Source organism: Eleginops maclovinus, chromosome 6 (assembly GCF_036324505.1).
Source record: "Eleginops maclovinus isolate JMC-PN-2008 ecotype Puerto Natales chromosome 6, JC_Emac_rtc_rv5, whole genome shotgun sequence".
Taxonomy (NCBI): domain Eukaryota; kingdom Metazoa; phylum Chordata; class Actinopteri; order Perciformes; family Eleginopidae; genus Eleginops; species Eleginops maclovinus.
In genome coordinates this window covers 21,423,157-21,443,209 of record NC_086354.1, presented here as the reverse complement: position 1 = coordinate 21,443,209, position 20,053 = coordinate 21,423,157, and the positions used below count along the sequence as shown (strand labels likewise).

Genomic DNA, 20,053 nt, shown 5'->3' with positions numbered 1-20,053 from the left:
TTTTGTGTGCTGTATATCAAGTTGTATGATTGCCATACAATTTGGTGCGGATCTTCATAGCGTTAGGAAGATTAATCCTATTGTTGTTGGCAACCCCTTGTTTAAGATTACTAAACTATATTTTGACTCAATGAATGACAAAGATGGACAAAGAAGGTAAGAGTCACAAGTGATATACATTAATTCACTTTGACAGAAAATATCAGATTGTTTGAACTGTAAGTAAACAGATTATAAATCACCATCTGCTCTACGCACACTATTTATATTTCCCTGTTTACTTATTCTCTCAACACACTCTTTCCTTACCTCCTCCCTTCACGGCTAAAGGCCCTCCCGCTCTCTGAAGACCCCAAAGCTGCCTTCAGGGGCTGTAATATGTAGCTGACACCTGAGACTGTCAGGAGGATTGACTACTGACGACGAGCGTAGTGCAACACAGTACATTTAAATTGTCCATAAATCAATAGCCAAGAGACAGCAACAACGCCCTGCTCTGACACAATAAAATGACATGGAGTTTATTGTGTTTAAGGAAGAGATGTATCCTATGACATGGAAACATGGATACTACAGTGAGCTAAAACACTAGCATAATAGATGTTAATGTATCTGGATCACAAAGCAGAAACACTTCATAAGTATCCCAGAGCTTCTAGAATTATTTCCAAGTGTTGAAAATAAGAAATATTTAGAATATGAAACCAAGAGATATCAAGAGAATTTTCAAAGTTATGGCATAAGGTAAGTCTGCACTGCTTTTGTCTGTTTTACACCATCTCCCAGTCAGATTTGCTTCTGTTGTGCATAAAGAGAAGTCCTGTGATGCGTGGCCTTCCTACTCTCCACAAGTAACTAAATTAATTATTGGCCTGCCCACTTTGACCCAGAGAAAGAACAACGAGTGTAAGTCATCAGCACAACAACACAATAGCTTGATACAGAGCCCAAAAGAAAGAGGCCATAGAAAGTGTCTCAAACACAGCATCTTGTATCCATTGTTTAAGCGGATGTGTTGCTATCAACATAACTGAGAGTCAAGTGTGTAACAACAAGCACACTTGAACAGCAACACAGTTCCTAACTAAAAACATACAACACATTAAAATAGACACACAGATGTGGAAAGGCCAGCCATTCCTCCAGTACGAGGTCCATATTCCCACAGATACTCTAAGCCAAGTGTCTCAATAGCAAACAGCTGTGAGTCACATAGTAACAAGAAGTTATTTCAACACATTTGCATCCTCTGACGCTGCTTTGACTTTTCCCTGTGTTGTAAGGTGTTACTGGTCTCCTGTACACGAGTTTAAAATGGGAACTTCCCCCACTTTACTCATAAAGTTCAGTTTCCTTGTCATGGGGAGCACTACTATGTTTCTATGAATCAATAACAAGTGTTTTTTATGTGGAGCAGCAAAGATGAAGTCACTGCAGTAATAGTAGGGTGTCCAGATTTGAGGTGGCGAAAAAGAGGACACTTGCGATTGTTGGGGGGGAAGTCTAAGTACAGTAGACTTCTGTGCAAAGCGCCATTCAATTTAAGTACACGCTAAATGTTCCCATGAAAAACTGTGAAAACCGGACGTTTTCATGAATTTATAAAAAAAAACCCGGACGCTCCGGACAGGACATAAAAAGAGGACATGTCCTAAGTAATAGTCCAGCACATGAAACTTCCTTAAAGGAATTGTTTTTTTGTTACATTATGCAGTTTCATTACAGAATATAAAAAATAATAATTAAAAAGCATTATATAACACGTTAATTTGTGAGATTTAGAGATGCTGGTAGGAGTGGAATATGTTACCTTCGGATAGTCAGGCCATGTTCCTGTTTCCAGTATTTATGCTATGCTAAGCTAACTAGCTATTAGCATTAGGAGATGATCTCATGTAACTGTATTATTGACCAAAATGTGTTTATCAATAATTTTGAATCCTCTCAATTACCCACATTTAATATTTAATTATTTTGTTTTCAATGCTAAATTACCAGTTGCTAATGTTAGCATGCTAACACTTAATGATGGCAAACGTGAAAAACCCTTTACCTGCTTAATGTTGTTCAGCATGCTAGTATTCTATACATTTTTAATTTTGTAAAATGATAATCTATATATTTATTTTGGAACCTGTGTTGCCAGCTGTAGATATTTGTTTGTTTTTATATGTCTTTCATTCGCATTGTACCATTGACATCACTGCCTGTATTAAAAAATATAAAAAGATTAGCTTTGTTAGCATTAGCATTAGCATTAGTTCAACCGGATCTCACAGAAATACCCGAAATTACCACGACCCCTTAACACCACATTAGTTGGTATCTTAGTGTTACAATCAGACTTTTCCAGTATTAGGAATGAACGCATAAGTATAACAGTGGCTTTGACTATTGTTTTTATTATGGTAAGCATTATGTGCATTAGTGTATAAAGCAGGCAGCTGCAGCTCTGTAGGATTCCCGCATTCCTCAGTTATCCTATAGTTAGCCCGTCTTTTGGGACTGTAGCTTTTCAGCGACAGATGCCAAGTTTAGAAATAATGGACCATTATGTTTTCCCATGGACCCTTTATGATCCTATACAGTCATTCCCATTAGGGGTCCATTTGGCTGCTGTTTCATGAACCTGTAGCTACATGTCAGTCAGGCACTCAGAGAGCTTTGAGATTATACCTCCCCCTGGTGACACTCTGAGGGACTTTGATGTGCATAGTAGAGCAAGTCAAGATATGAGGAACTTTTTTAATGAATTTGATACTTAAATCAAGGTTTTACAAAATATTTTGATTCGACATTTCCTGGTGCAAGGACTGCTGCTAAATTACCCACTGGAATAAAAATCTCGCTGTGTCATTGAGCAACTTTAAGTCAGGTTGACTTTGCTTATCCATTTCAAGTTTTCTTTTCAAGAATTTATGAAGGAAAACTTCGTATCTTTGAATATTTAAACGTGTTAAAAATGCACAAAAGCTATTTTAAGGACAAAAGACAGTCAACATTTTGTGTAATAGTGTGTGGATTTATTGTCTGAGTCGGTGGTTTTCCCCTCCATTTTTGCCAAAATCACTACATTCACTTTCAACGTGTGACTACCTTTCCTCACATGCAGCCAGGAGAAAAAAGGAGCTTAAACTTGAATAGTGAATGCCATGAATGAATCATGGCTCAGACTCTACACCAACTACATCTATCCCTTACCATTAAGGCTTTTTTGGTCTCAACAAACTCCCCACATGGCCATTTATGGTTGCACTGAACCATTTAGACCTATAAAACTGTCAAGAAAACAGATAATTAACTTTAGCTTTCTTTTGTTATGTAGATTTCTTTTATTGCCTTTGCTTTCTTGCAATAATTAAAGACTTTATGCCCATGCATCAAGGGTAGAAAGTATACTTATAAGGGAATAAGAGTTTTCAAGGCGAATAAGCTCTATCTCAGAACTGTTTAAGGAGTGTTAAAGCATTCCTGAGTCCCCCCCAGGTGGCACTGGTCCTCAACACAAACCTGCGCTACTTCCAGAGGACCTAACAAACTATTTCTCATGCAAACCTTTCAAACAGCTGAAACAGACCCAGCCTGGTCACCTCATCCTTTTTCAGGTCAAACTAACTCTGTCTCAATGCTTTTCAACAGCTCAACATCTACTCAGATAGCAGATGGTTTGTCATTAAAGTGTATGACTCACTTTCTCTTGCTAGTGAATCATTTCATTAAACTAGTACTCCTAAATCTGCCAATACTGGAACAAAATCAAAAATAATTGCTGCTATTTGGCAACACAGGATCCTAAATCCTGGCACCATTACTCAAAGAACCATTACCGAACATTTCCACGAACTGATCAGACAAATGTGTTAATACTGCAGGATGGATTACGTTTCTGTTGGTGCAAAAAACCAAAAAAACACATAATTGCTTATCTTAATAAATATTAAAGATATTTAATTTATATTATGAATACTGCATTTTGAACCAATAACACCACTAATCTTAAACCAATACAATCTCCATAGAGTCTAAACCTATTTCCATAGGTCCATATATTGTAGATTCAGCTTTTTTGTCCTGAGCCATTTTTGCAATAAAAACACAGGACGCACACAAAACTCAAGCACGTTCTTGTATAATTTATATTGAAAACATGTTAAAAACATTAGTTTCCCTTTATAAAACCACAAACAGTTACCTGTGGTCATAATAACAACAGTGTCCTGGTAATAAAATCCCCCTGCCAATATCATATGAAACTGGAGCGATGCATCTTAATACCAAGTGCAGAATGGATTTAAAAACAGGCTGAATATCAAACGGGGTGATGAGCTCTGTGCTCAGTTTGGCTGGTTGTCCATCTGTGAGCTTGAAGACTGGTAAGACTGGATGTCCTCCCCGATGAACTCGGACACTGTGGAGGGAGAACAGAAAAATCACAATCTTCAATACAGTTTTTGAGCTTAAGCATTGCTAGAATCTAAAGTGATCTACCTGTTTTAGCCTGTAAAAATCTAAATAACTTGTCCCTTACAACACACATCTATGGCTATGATATTTTTTTTAGTATCTCAATAGTGCAGATATCTAAGGAAGACGGTTACCATGCTACTTAAGCTTTAAAAGCCTTTTTTAAAAATCTTTCTCAATGAAATATTTTGTATTTTTGGTTGTCTGAGATTAGAGTATCACTGTCCAGTTCAAAATGCTACATACATTTGAGCAAAATGTCATAAGGTGTAAAAAAAATCAGATATTTCCAGAAACAACAAGATAATATCAGCTTATACGTTGGCCTGCATTGGAAGTAATATAGTTATTGGGATATTTAGCCTAATATCCAAATATCGTGCAGCCTCCGCTCAGTACATACAGTATCTTGGTTATCTAACAGCACATTTAAGAGACCTTTGTTTCTATAGATGTGTTTAATGTATGTTATTACTTAGTTTCTTTTATATGTTAAATCCCTATTATCTGTCCATTTTTGTTGCAGTTAACATCAAAGATTGCATCTCAGGAATGCAATACTGTTTTTATTCGCTGTTTGGTCATGTTTTTTATGAAACACATATGGACCAGGCTATAAACTGCATTTCGTTGCACAGCACTGTATTGCAAAATGACAGTCGATTATGAAAGCCACAACACAAAAAAAACTTAGTAAAGTACCTAAACAATGGATTGGTTACATTACTTATCTCGATCCAACAAATTTATCATATCTGTAGCAATATAGAAATATCATCAGATTATTACACACGTGCACCCACATAGCGACAAATAGACCCAACTCACCTTCTTCAAAAGTGATGTGGTGCATAGAAGAGCTGGTAAACTCCAGAGGGCAGTCCTGGATCTTGACATCCCTCTCTCCCCCGTGTCCCATCCCCAGCACCCTCCCCTGGGGGTCCCAGCCCTCGTAGTGGGAGTAGGGTGCCGGGCAGATGTCCTGATACAGGCTGGGGTGTGATGGGGGTGAGGGGCACACCTCCTGAGGGTATGCAGAGTACTGGGGGTAAGGGGAGGTGGAGATGGGAGGCAGAGGAGAGCTGGAGATGGGACTGCCGGCAGGAAACGGGCTGAGGGAGGAGGAGTGGGAGGGGGAAGGCGAGGAGGATAGGTAGGGTGAGTCCAGCCAGGGGGAAGGGGAGGGGGATGGAGGTTGAGGGCCGCGGGGGTATAAGGGGGGAAGGAGCTCGGTGAAGCCCAGCTCCAGGTTCTCGAAACTGGGCTGCCGCTCATTCAGCGCCTGCCCTGGATTCCTCCACCACAGTGTCGGGTTTGGAGCAGTACTCCTCATGGTAACTCATGGTCGGGCAGGGAGGGGAGTAGGTGGAGGGGTAAGGAGGCAGGTGAAAGCCCAGGCCTCGATCATCCTCCATGGGGTCGCCTCTCACGTGGTAGTCCATCCTGGGCTGCCCCCCCACAGACCCACCGTCCAGAGGCAGCACAGAGGGACGAGACAGCAGGGGGTCGTCCTCTTTGAACATCACTATGAGGAGAAACGGTTTGATATTAAAAACAACAACAAAATCAGGAGAGATAGTAATTCCATCAGAGCATTTCCAAGTACAAACACACACACTGAACAAGGCCTAGCAGACAATGAGAGACAGAAGTGACTTTGGACACTCACTGGGGAGATATTTGAAGCAGTGTGTGCTGCTCCTCTTCCTCTTCCCGTTGGACACGTAAAGGCTGACGGACACAGGAAGACCGACGGACATGTCGCTGTAGGCCGGGACCCTCACACACATCAAACACTACAACGACAAAGAGGTGTAGACACAGAATATACCAGACTCTTTATTCTGCTGAATTAAATTACAGTTTGATAAAGCATTTGAGGTTGAGACCAGAGGTTTAGCAAAATCAGTAAGGTGTTTTGGACATTTTTAGAACTGTAAAATTACCTCATTGCTGTTGTCACGGTCCACATGAGCCTCCTCCTCCCACTGTAGTTTACCATCTAATAAAACATAAGGCAGAATTAAATGTAACCTAGATACACACGCACACACGCACGCACGCACGCACGCACGCACGCACGCACGCACGCACGCACGCACACAATAAGTGTAATAAATATAATTCACTCAGTCTCAGTGCGTCACAGGTAATGCCTAACATTAAAGATTTTGTAAAACATGTTGTTGATCTTTTGGGGAAAAGTTCCAGGAGGTAGGCATCTGTTTTTTAAAAGAGCAGCTTGTTTTCGTCCATAAAGATAGAATGTAAAAGGGAAACACTGAATTATCCCTCAAACTCAAACTATTTGCTAAAAAAGTGTGTAAACGTCTCTACTCCTCCTGTCCATGCACTCATAAAACTGAATTTTTCCAGGAAAAAATCGACTTAATCTGATCTACAATTATTCTTTTGTGTGTATTTAACATCCTGAAAACCTTCTTACTGTCCCTCTAAGACACTTTCAATCTCGTTGCAAAACACATTTTTACATACGTAGATATCACATCACAAAAAACTGCACATTTGCAGCTAAAAATTCATTAGAAGAACTGATATCCTTACTGTTTTATTTACAGAATGACTCTGCTGTACATCTGTACAATATCTAAACGATTGAAACGATTGGCCTTAATGAAATGAAAAAGGTCAGAACAGAAAGCATCCAGCTGTTTTGATTTACTTGGAGCTACTGAATCCAACAGGCTGACTATTCCTTTCAATGTTTTTCAGACCAGAATTACTTCTACTATTGTTGTATTTGTTTTTGCTTTATTAAAGTCAGGAGCGATATATCAGAGACAAACATTTAGTATTACACCATTAGAAAGGATGATGTCTCTGTTACCTGTCCCTCTTTCCATGAAAAGCACTCTGGAGATTGGCAGGAAGTTGGATCCGCTCAGCAGGAGCTCCTCTCCTCCCTCCACGGAGCAGGAGGTCAGACTGATGGACTCGATGACGGGAAGCTCCTGAGCCGAACGCTGGGCTGAGGCAGGGATAGTCAGGAAGGTTACACCAATATATGTGCAGCTAACTAAAGTGGCAATGCATGTTGCAAACAAATCTTCCACATAGAGGCTTTACATTTTTTTTTAAAGTATTAGGAGCGTTGCGGTATACTGGTACAATATGATGACAGTGATATTAATGTCGACACTCTCACCTCCTCCTCCCTACACTCGTATTTTGAATGTAATTCATAAGCCAAAAAAGAGACAAAACAAACAACAAACAAATTCAAAAAGGACTTCCCTGACAGCCTTTCTCCCTTCCACATTTTCTACGGATATTGTGTTAACATCGTTACTGTGAATTTGTTTGACCATGATAGTAAAATCTGATATTATCAAGGTCTTTATAAGTGTTTATGTAAAGATGTTTTTGAGTTAACTTCACTCTGCATCGGCCAATCAGCTCTCTACTCCTTCACTGTAAGCGGGACCCTGGTATTGAACGAGAAGTAAACACAGAAAGTATACATATCTGTATAACTGAAAACCCATCCAAAGTTTGCTTGTAGGATTCTTGCTGTTCCTGAATTTGTATCCTCATGGTTTATTGAAAGTGTCAGCTGAATGATGTGTAATTTACTCTCTTTGCAGTTTTGAGCATCTGACCAGTTACTCACAGCATTCAATGGCAAGGGAGGCCACCTGCAGAGCCAGGACTCGGCCGGGCTGAGCTACAGGTGTCAGAGGGAGGTGAGTCCGAAACACCAACCGGACTCGAGTGTTCTTCCTCCCTACGTCTGTTTCTCCTTTCCTCAGCTCGATGTCCGAGTTCCTCAGCTTCAGAATCCCAGCACAGTCGATGCTATGACAGAGATTGGTACATTAAGGGGGGGGTTTACTTGGCATATTCTTGGACGTTGAAACTGGAGTAAAAAGCTCCAAACTTGACAAACAATGAGCTTGAAGAGGGAAGGTTTTTTCACTATTTTTTACTCACAGTGCAGTCATGTTGTTCTCAGGGTTCAGAGGGATGTCCAGAAGTTTGGTCCCCGTCTGGACGCTCTCATGGCTGGCAGTACCCACCATCTTCCCTGTCACCCTGAAAAGGAGGAGTGAGATTAATTTATCCGCCAAATGGTACAGTTTATATGCTCAACCCAATTCCTGTTGTACCTGCCCAAGCTGGTACAAAATAATCGCGACAATCTATTAATCGTGTTATTTATTTATAACATTTTCTGGTTGCGGCAAAAGCATTTCTTTAATGTCTTTATGTCTTCTTAGATGTTCTGTTTTTTTTTTAATAGCTTATATTTTAGACTTTTGCCTCGGACAAAACAAGCAACTTCAATAATCAAGGGCATTTCTCTCAATTTCTTTCAAGATTCAAGATATTTATTGTCATTGCACAGTAAAACAGACAGTTCCACTGTGCAATGAAAATCTTACTTTGCTAGTCCACCCTACGCTTAACAAATATATATAAAAATTAAAATATAAACAGCCAAAAGATTAGAAACTAAACTAACTAAGTATTTGTGCTAAGTAAAATACAGGAATGTGAAAATAAAGAAATACGTAGAAAACCAAATATGTTCGGCACATGGCAACAGCAGAACTTCTGACATATTCAATTACACATTAACGATTATAATATTTGTTCATTCTACAAAGACATTTTAGCTTGAATAAAACCAGATGCATTAGTGTTTATCAGTTAATTATACTTTAGTGAAGGTAAATGAAGTCATGTGGCATAGGCTACATCCATTTGTTTACAAACAAGGTGCTTTGTAAAGTACAAAATGTGCTTTATGTGATTATACATTCATGAAAATGATGTAATTTAAATAATTTTCTGTGAATATCCCAAAAATGTCAGCATAAACTTCGACAATCAAATACTTCATGTCTTTCTTTTAATATTTTCCTCCTCTATATTAAGCTGATGTTCTCATCAGGGGCTTGTTTAATTGAGAACTGCTCCAAGATATTTCCTGGACCAACACTGGAAGCAGCTGGTGGTAAATTACACAACGGTTAAAGCCACAGTGGTCCGGTGACGAGTGTACAGTATGTCGTGTCCCCTGAATATCCGTGTATAACAGAATTATGCTTGGTATCGAGTCATAAAATAAAACAAAGTTCAGTACCTGTGTATTTGATAGAAAGGATGTGGCCTGATTGATCGGTCGTCAGCTGTTCCAACGAAGACCTGCAGGGAGAGCGGCTTCCTCTCAGCGTACCCACACAGCTGTACGAAACATGGGGAGGAAATCACACTGAGAGGAGGCCCGCAGAACAGAGCCACAACATGTGTCCTCAGACTTTGGTACAGTATTATCAAAACACAACATTCAAACTGCATTTCTACTTTAATTTGACATAAAATAGTCTAATTCTAGATGCAAGATGCAAGATGTTGGATGGGAAGATCAAATCAGTATTGTCAGAAGGCCCTGACACACCAAGCAGATTTGGCAGACGGTTCATTTGTAAAATAAATCAAATGTTTTTGGGTCGGCTGCCATTTCAACCTCGAATCGACAAAGCAATATATAATCACTTTGACTGACTTGAGGAAACAATAAAAATACTAAAGAGGGCATACTTGGAATGGCGTTCACATCTACATTGCCCTTTGAAGTAAAGCTAAGTGCTGAGGGAGATTTGTGTAAACATTGTCAGCCAATCCTGCTTCATTTCAATCTTAATATCATCAACGATTTTCACCGTTGTATGTTTTCCGGTTTCCCGTCTTGAGTGAAGAATACAGACTACTGCTGCCTGCTGTTTTGGATGCATATCTACATGGTTGGCTGAAGTGTATGCTATTCAAATGCGAATTTTGCCCAACAAACAACCTACGAGTAAGCACAACCGTCTCTGTCGCCACTTGTTATTTACTGTTTATTCGGTGTGTCAGATCTTTAAATCTGCAGGTATGGGTTTCACCTTGACGACAGGATGTCCTGATGGCGTGGCCTTCACGGCTCCTCTGCTCCCCTCCGTCTCATAGTGCGCTCTGTGGTGTGGACGGGGCTGCACCTCGATACGCAGCTCGTACTGGTCAAACTGGGACGGCAGCGGCCAGTCCAGAGGCGGTAAGGCGTTAGACCTACACATGGTTTAGAGAAGTCAAATATAAGACCATTTTAAATGCAGCAGTGAACATGGAAAACAGCAATTATAAGACAGTGAATAACTATTTTGCAAACCAAATGAATAATTTAAATGAGCAAAACTGACTTTGGGGGCGAATAACCATTTGAAAATTCACTACGTATAATTTTGTTATTGTGTTGACAATTTTACACGTCAATATTAAGCTTCAAACTAACTTTTTATGCATATATTCATATAAATAAGTGGTGCGCATCCTTGCCTGAACAGAGGGCTGTGGGCGCTGGCTCGGGTCCGGCCCCAGGCGAGAGCGGGGGGCACAGGGAGGTAGTCCATACCCAGAGAAGTCGGCGCTCTCCTGGCCTGCTGGCTGTCTGGCAGCGGGCAGGGGGAGCTGTGGGCTGGAGCCTGCTCCGGATCCACCTCCCTGGGAGACAACTGGGACACAAATGTGTTGTTAGAGCGATTTCTTTTTGTTTTTTGAAAAAAGTCTCACCTAGTGAAGCTTGTGGCAACCTTTGCTGCAGATGGATTATATAAGACTACAATTGAAAACAAGCCAACGTCTTCACCTGTTCTAACGACGTCTTCCTGGTTTTCTGAGGGATGCTGAGCTCACAGCTGTTGGGTGGAGCTTGAGACTGAGGTGCAGAGTCTCCACCTTCAAGGTTAAACCCCTGAAGTTCTTCTGAGTAGCTACCCCTCCGTGAAGTACACGGAGAGACCAGGGGGGAGTTCCTTCGCTTTTTACCCCCTGGAGAGGTAGGCCGCGAGGATGGCGAAAGCCCAAAATTGTTTGTGGCCTCGGTCAGCTCCTCCTCCTCCACCAGCAGGGAGTCGCAGCTGGAGGCGGGGCTGAGCCAGCCGCGGGAGGAGGGGCTGGACCCGGGGCTGGGGCTGGGGCTGAGGGAGCCGGGGCATCGATCGCGGTAAGTGAAGGGGTCCAACAGGGGGAGGTAGAGTCGCTCTCGGTCCCAGCCGCCACCACCGCCGCCCGTGTCCCAGTAACTGGATATTGAAGGTGCCAGGTCGTCTTCAGGGGAGATGGTGGTGATCTGGATGCTGGGACACTCCACCACGCGAGACTCTGAAACCTGGAGGGCGGAGGAGAGCGAGCATGACATATGAGCTATAATAGCTTCTGAGTGTATAGACAGCAAATGCAAATCCTCAAACTCTCCGAATGATTGTATTGGCTGCTACTCTCTGGTTTTTATTCTATTGGAAATCTAGTTAGTCTGTGAAAACCTTTTGATTTTTTTAAAAGCAGGACTTGCAAAGGGCTGTCTCACCTGCACAGAGCGCGCCGGCAGGCTCTCATAGGTCCCGCTGAACTCTCTGTTCGGGGCCCTCCGTGGCGGCGGGGAATGCATCCCGGCCCGCTGATTGGCCGAGGACGGCGGGCTGGGGATGCTGATTGAATGGTGGTTATCTGTCACTGATAGAAAGAATGATCAGGCTTAACGTGTGGAAACGTTTTAAACACTGGCACCAAAATAGGACATAAAAAAGGAAGTCACGAGGTAAGATTGCAGATGGTTAACACCTGAGAGCACACACCTCATGATCTTTAATACATCAAAACTTGAGACAAAAGTTGGTCTAACTTGCTAACTAAAATGCAGATGATCAAATTCTTCCAATGAGGAGTTCATTTTAACTCAATATGCACTTCCACATGGCAACAATTTATCCTCTGGCTGCTTTCTCGTAAACACACTTTCTTTTTATATCATATGTTTTGAGGGTCATGTGAACTCCCATTAATCTCTTTTCACAAACCGCAAAATGACAGTGAGCTCTAAAAACGTGCTGTTCGCCCACATCTGGAACAAAACATACTCATTAGATGTCAATCAAAACACCATAAACACTATTTGCGGTGCAGATTCATTTTTTATCTTCAACGAGCCTACATCAACGATTACACTTCAACTTTCTTGATTAACTGATCTGTAATTGGGGCCATATGAAAAATGCATGCTAATCAAACTTTTATTTATTTATCCGAGCCAATATCATGACAACAAGTGCAGCATTTGTTCTCACTTTTCATGATAGATTTTTTCACATTCTTGATAAGAGCTAGAAGATGAGATTGACTCTTATATCTAACATGTTCAATATGAAGCTGGGACCAAAGGCGTAGCTTAGCATAAAGACTGGAAACAGATGGAAACAGCTAAACTGGCTATGTGGAAAGGTGATAAAAAACAGCATCTCTGAAGCTCACTTTTAACACATGATATTTGCACTAAAACAGCACAGTCAAAGTGGTACGTTATAGTATTTGAGTGTCAAACCAGGTGTTTTCCTGTAGTCCTCCCACTAAGCCTCTCTAACTGCCTGCTGGTGATAGCTTCACATTAAGACATTTAATGGGAGTCATCCATTTAAAGCTTGTTGTGTACGACCAGGTGAAGCAACCACAGTTTTGCAATAACGTGGCAAGAAAAATAAGTGATAATTGGCTGTTTATCACACAGTGATATAAAAATAATAACAGCTTCATAAATTCTACTTTAAGCGTGAAGAATATTTCATGTTTTCCATGTATTATAGTAACAAATAGTGCAGTAAAAGGTGAAGAGGAAATTGTAACCAACATTTTCACTGCTAACAACAAACTTAACTCGGCTGCTAATCTTGAGAGGCACAACGATGATTTTTTCTCCATTTCCTTTTTTAAAATTTCTAGAGGAACAGAATGTTTTGCACTCTTTGCCAAAAAATCAACCAAATGAGGACACAACCCCTGAAGACCACGGCCCTCACCACAGCCTTTCCCCGGCATGGTGTGGTTGGCCTCTGCATGGAGCCAAACAGTAGTTACTGTGTAATGAGCGAGGCTCCGACCGATCATCGTTGCACTGCAGTGGCAGCGGGCCTTACAGGCATTTTTTGGGCAACGCGGACACACAACAGCAACTGCCAACTGAATTAAGATTGAAAAATCTCTTCAAATGTTTCCTGGCAACAGAAATATTTCCAAGCGGTTAAAGCTGCAGTGCTGAGGCAAACTCTCCTTTCACATGAAACAATGATTTAGATGTTTGTGTGCAGAGCAGTAGAGAGGTTTATGAGCCTCGAAAATGTACCTAACACTTTTTAAACACAATAAACCTTTATCGCAATTTTGACTGTAATATTTTATTGTGTGTGTCCTGAGTTGAACCTCGCAATACATGTGATTAGGAACCCAAGAAAGGATGATTGGCAGGGTAGCAAAAAGGGGAAACTATACATTTTTGCTACACTACAACACAAATGTTTACTTTAGTTTTTCAAACTGTTCCAGATGTTGCTTTTGTCTCGTAGAAAAGGGATAATTTGGCCTCTTATAACCATTTAGAAAACAATCATTTATCTGTACTCAGACCAACAGAAGAGATCATTACTACTAAGATGAACCTGATTTTTGTACTTGAACACTACTTGTGAGTACTTGTTTCTCCCTTTTATGGGGAAGCTTCATCTTAGGTCTATCATGTTTCAAATAAAGTTATATTTCATACCTTTCATAAGGATTTATATTTCCAAAATTGGGGGACTAGGGGCTAGGCAATTAAAAAAAAGTTATGAGGCGGCTGTGGCTGAGGAGGTAAAATGGTTCTCCACCAATCAGAGAGTTGGTGATTCGATCCAACATTTCCACGGGCAAGATGCTGAACCCTAAATTTAAGGATTATTGGGATATTCCACTATATTATCACACATTGCATATTTTTATATCCTAGTCAGGACGCCCAACAACGGGTCATAAAGGTAATCAGAGGGTCCTGAGATGAGCAGGATAAGAAAGCAGGAAAATGTTGACATACATAACATAGTGTATCATAGTGATTATTACATGTTGTAAATCCAGACAGTGACAATTAACAACAATAACACTCTTTAGCTTAATGTTACCTTTATAAAAAGCTGTTAATATAAAAATGAATTCTATGCCGATATACATAATATACATTTGGGCTAAATTTGATATTTGTTGACACACTGAACCAATCGAATACCGGTGCTTTGATTTGAGGTATCAGGAAAAAAGAAGGGGATCAGCACAGACGTAACCTTGACTTGTATAGAAATAAATATTAAATACTTCACTCTAACAGTCGTTCTTTTATTCCGATATACTAAATACAGATGTTTCTTCACAGTCATAAAATTCAGTGTTGCTGCTTCACATTTACTTGACCAAGTCCCTGTGCATTAACGACTTTTAGCTCCATCACAAACTGTAGCCTTATTTTTTCTCTTATAAAAAGTTGTTTGAATAAATATGCTTTGATGCCGATATACAGATCATACATAGAGTACCAATCCAATGACTTGTGCTTTGATTTAAAGTATCAGAATAAACGGCTTTAAGCTCTTCCTAAACCTTAAAGTCTGTCCAAAAATAAAATAAACCAGATGTGTTAAATTGACATTGCTTTGTTTTAAAAGGTCAAAGGTTAAAACAGTTCTCTTCCACTGGTCTGCATGTTGTATTAAAAGATATGGAGAAGAGTTTACACATAAATATGAAGGCACAGAAAGCCAGAAGAGCTGTGAAAACTCTTCCGTGATGGTTTGGAAAGTAAAAATCAAGAGTGGAGATTTTTTCTCTCGTTTGTCCTGTTTCACTTTCATGCCTTGGGTGTGGCAATACAACTGTATGCCAGTGTGGGCGGGAAAAAAATGAGAGAGTGGATGTGAGGATACGAGGTGAATGTGTGTGGATGTGTGTGTGTAGTGAAAAATGGGGGAGATGGAGGTTGAGTGAAGGAGGGAGGGAGGTGTGTATGTGCTGCTTGTTCAGTACACAGAGGTTGAGGTTCCTTCCCAGATGGCAGCTGTTAACTCTCCTCACACGCACAGCTGATTAGAAACACATTGAGTCTGGGGCTGCACGCACACATGCACACACAGACAGGCATACAGTCAGATATGCGTGCGCACACACACACACACACACACACACACACACACACACACACACACACACACACACACACACACACACACACACACGACACGAAACAAACGCACAATAACAATATACTCAGGCTCACATGCTTACAGATAGAGGCACGCATACAACACACACATACACAACTCACAAAAGCACATGCAGAAGAAGGTCCTTACTTACAGCACACACACTATACAGCAAGACACACACACAAATACACACACACTGGCAAACACATAAGCATCTACATATAGAAGAAGGCCCTTACTTACAGCACACGCAACATACAGCAAGACACACACACACACACACACACACACACACACACACACACACACACACACACACACACACACACACACACACACACACACGAAACAAACGCACAATAACAATATACTCAGGCTCACATGCTTACAGATAGAGGCACGCATACAACACACACATACACAACTCACAAAAGCACATGCAGAAGAAGGCCCTTACTTACAGCACACGCAACATACAGCAAGACACACACACACACACACACACACACCGGCACATACACGTTAGCACAAACCTATAGAAGAAGGTCTTTGTTACAACACATGCAACATGCGGCCACACATATAGACATACACATAGATACACACACACACACACACACACACACACACACACACACACACACACACACACACACACACACACACACACACACACACACAGCAACATGTTGAGTCAAAAACACACAAATAACAAACCTACACACACATCATCACTACACATAGGCACAAACATAAAGATAAAGGCCCTGCCTTACAGCACATGCAACATGCAGCAACACACACACACACACACACATACACATACACGCACACACACGCACACACGCACACACACACTCACTTAAGCACAAACTTATAGAGGAAGGCCCTAAATTCAGTCCAGTCACACACACACACACACACACACACACACACACACACACACACACACACACACACACACACACACACACACACACACACACACACACACACACACACACAGTTCCCATGCATTATAAGCCACACTGTCAGACCTCTCAGACTTCCTCTATCCACTCTGTCTCTCCACTTTAAACATTACCTTCCAGTAAATGAAACTCACCCAGGCTGCTGCTGCTGCTGCTGTTGGAGGGCTCCAGGTGCAGCAGGGCGCACTCTGCACTCTCCTCCCCGGGAACAGCGCTCTCCGGCTCGGCTGTGAGAACCGGTGATGGCCCCTGGTCCTCCTCAAACACCAACTTAAACTCGAACTCACCCTCTTCCCAGCCGGAGCCCGGTGCGGCCCCCATCGGACCGGATACAGATCGAGTGATACGACCTTATCTCCCTGCGTCGGTACAGCGACTTTTACGCATAGACTGAATAGCTTTTACGTCGTTGGTGCGCAAAAAAATAAAAAATAAAGATTCCGGAGATATTCCCAAAAAATGTCTTTGTCTTATGTTCTTATCATTATGCAAGTTGTCTATCCCTCCTCCTGGAAGGTTCTGGTGTAACTTCAGCAACTTTTCCAAGTCTTTTCCACACGAAGATGACTGCTTCGTTCTCGCGTATTTGCAACTTTTTCAACTTGGATGCCTTGCGGTCAAAATCAAATCTTTGCTCTGGATCTTTCACAATCTTTTCCGAAACACATCCCCCAGTTACAGCCGGTACTTTCATTCTAGCTCCATCGCCATCCCCGTATAGCTTCTTCTTCTTCAAGACAGAGAGAGAGAGGGGAGGAAAAAAGTTGATAAAATATTTCGGTCGTCCTTTACCCTTAATTGCCTTTGGGTGGGTTTCCCAGCTCCAGTTGGTCCGTTACTCATTCCCCATAGGACCTCCGCCCTGTCAGTCAGAAATCCCCCCTGCCCAACCTCCTGCCTCCCTCTTCTCCCCCTTCCTCACTCACTGTGGAGGTTTCTTTTTTTACTCAAACTCACTTCACATTAACTTTACCAATGCAATGTAACTAAGTACTTTTACTGTACTTAAGTAAACCCATAGTAGTAGTAGTACTTTTACTGCACTGTACTTTTTAGTGTATATTTAGTGTTTTAGTGTATATTTAGTAGTTAAGTTATATTGAGTGTATATTTCTCCTTCCTTATTTGGATTGACCTGTTGCACCTCAATTTCCCTCGGGATAAATAAAGCTTCTTGAATCTTGAATCACTTCATTTGCTTACAGTTACTAGTTAATATGCAGAGTTATGTTCTTAATACAAAGTATAAATCAGCAAATACATTATCATATAATATTATACGTTAAGCTACCTAATTGTAGATGAGTTAATTCAAATAAAACCCCACTTTTTTTACATGCAACATTGAAGTGATGAACACATTAATGCACCAATCATTTGAATACAATACATTTAAAATATGGACATAAAGTAAGCCCTTCTGTTACACATTTCCTGCTGTTTTCCCACTATTATCCTCAGTATCAACTTCCCTTCTACACTTTTAAGAATAAAACACTTGGATTATTATTCTGATCATGAGCAGGAGTCATGGCAAGCAGCTCACTGTCTTTAAAACCTGCCATTGTTTGCCGGCTGCATGGCCACCAGCGCTGTGATGTTAACTGTCAGTAGTGAACTTAAGAGGGCCTATTTCCTGTGGCGATGAACACGACAGCCCCCCCCCCCCTTGTTCTTGCTGTCACTCTTCCCTCTCCTCCCCCTTCTTTCTTCTTTTTTTTATCCCACTTCTCCTCGTCCCTCCTTCTCTTGAGTCTCCCCCTCCCTCCCCTTCCTCTCTACCAAAGATCTGTTTCTCATTATCCTCTGTAGTCTGCTCTCTGTCTGAGTCAGGAGACGAAGAACTTAAATAAACACTCTCTCTCTCTGGCTCTCTCCAGTTCCTTATTCCTCCCTCCTCTTCCTCCCCCTCCTCCTCTCGGTCCTCCTTTCCTTGTCCTCCTCTGATTCTCACAATCATTATGCATGTTGTACTAGCATGTAACTGGGGGCTTGTTTCACTCTCACTGTCATCCTCTTGGGGTTGTGTGGGCAGGCCTTGGATCTCAAGATGTTGCTGCCTGGTCAGAGAGGAAAGGAAGGAAAAAGTGCCACCAGCAGGGCAGCGGAAATACTTTTCAGGGGTAAAGGCAGAATCTGATGTACAAATACTCCCACCAAATCCCATTAGGGTTAGGGATTTATTCCGATGCAATTAACTTCATACTGCAGACACAGGGATAGGTTTAGGGTTATTGGGTCAAGTGTTTAGCCCGAGGACACTATGACATGTCAACTGCTAGGGATTGAACCAGTACTGTACCCCCCTGGAGCTACAGCACAAAATAAAGAAGTACATTCCCTTAACATAGGTGGTAAAAATGAATCCAAAGAGGGTTGACGGTGTCTTCTGTTTGTTTGGGGCCCTGTGGCGGCTATTAGTAAGGTTGCTACTTATTATCGTACCCGTCTAGACTATCTCACAGCCTGCAACGGAAGTATACCCCCATGTATGCTTTGTTACCTCATTGCATCCTTTGCTTTATGCCTCGTCTTGAATCAACTCCCTTAAAGGACCAGGCTTTTTGCATTACCTTGTTTTCTATAGATACAATAGTAACCCTTTACCGCAAGAAGGGTTCTCCACTAATAATCCAATAGCGATGCGCCCTGAACGCACTACTCGCTGAATCCAGTTCATTTTAAGGCGTAGTATACCACTTAATTTAGGAGGCGGCCAGTTTAGGAAATATCTGGGCCCAGTCAGTAAGAAAGTTTGGCCAGGTTAGCCTTAGATAGATGGATGGAGAATATAGAGAAGGTGGCATGCGTAAAGGGAGCACAGGCTGGATTCTTACCTGTGTCCACCATTGAAGGGACTGAGACCCAGTACATGGGGGGCCAGCTCTAATCCAAAAACCAAATGGGGTAGCTGGCTAGCTTGGCTGTTTAAAAAAGAGTGCTTTTGTTCAGGATGTCCCATATAGCGCTAGTGACGATTTTCTCCAACCAAGCAATGTTCAGTACCATTTCAACGCCACCTTGGAGTTTCAGAGCTTTTGTTGCGACACCATGCAGCAGCGATGCCAACTTCGGACCAAAAACAAAATGACGAAATACAATCCAGAAAGGAGGGTACGGTACATGATTACTTTTAATTAACTTTCTAATACTTTTAGATTTGTATCGTTTCAATGTTATCTTTGAAATTGCTTTTGTTCGTCAAACAAAAGAAAAACTGTCCCAATTTTCATGAAACTTTGCCGTAGGGTTTTGCATCGGCCGAGTAAGAACCCAAAACATTTTGAAGTGGATCCAAATCACAGGGCAGATACACAAACTGCTTCCAGTTATAGAAACACATTTGGCAGGTCTGCCCTCTCTGAATGTTGTCATTGTAAATGAGCCTTTTAGCACAGCCTCTAGGGTCTCATTTCTGCGTGTGAAAATATGAGTAACTGAATCTTTGAATCTCAACACAGGATATAACACTTTGGGAAAGTTATAGCAACAATCATTTCTCCATGTCAATGATCGCAAAGTAAACAGAACTGCAGCTTTCATGTTTCAAAGTCATTT

General features: G+C 41.5%; 1 protein-coding gene across 1 annotated transcript; it reads right to left on the bottom strand.

Annotated features, from left to right (window-relative positions):
* Positions 1 to 4,113: 4,113 nt before the first annotated feature.
* On the bottom strand, positions 4,114 to 17,255 carry nfatc4 (nuclear factor of activated T cells 4). Its single transcript, XM_063885143.1, is given in 14 exon segments — positions 4,114 to 4,408; positions 5,293 to 5,747; positions 5,749 to 5,989; positions 6,134 to 6,260; positions 6,411 to 6,466; positions 7,313 to 7,453; positions 8,096 to 8,280; positions 8,416 to 8,517; positions 9,572 to 9,672; positions 10,374 to 10,536; positions 10,804 to 10,979; positions 11,114 to 11,635; positions 11,834 to 11,979; positions 16,630 to 17,255. Coding segments are annotated over 14 exon segments (2,676 nt in total). The 5' UTR covers positions 16,817 to 17,255; the 3' UTR covers positions 4,114 to 4,334.
* Positions 17,256 to 20,053: the final 2,798 nt, after the last annotated feature.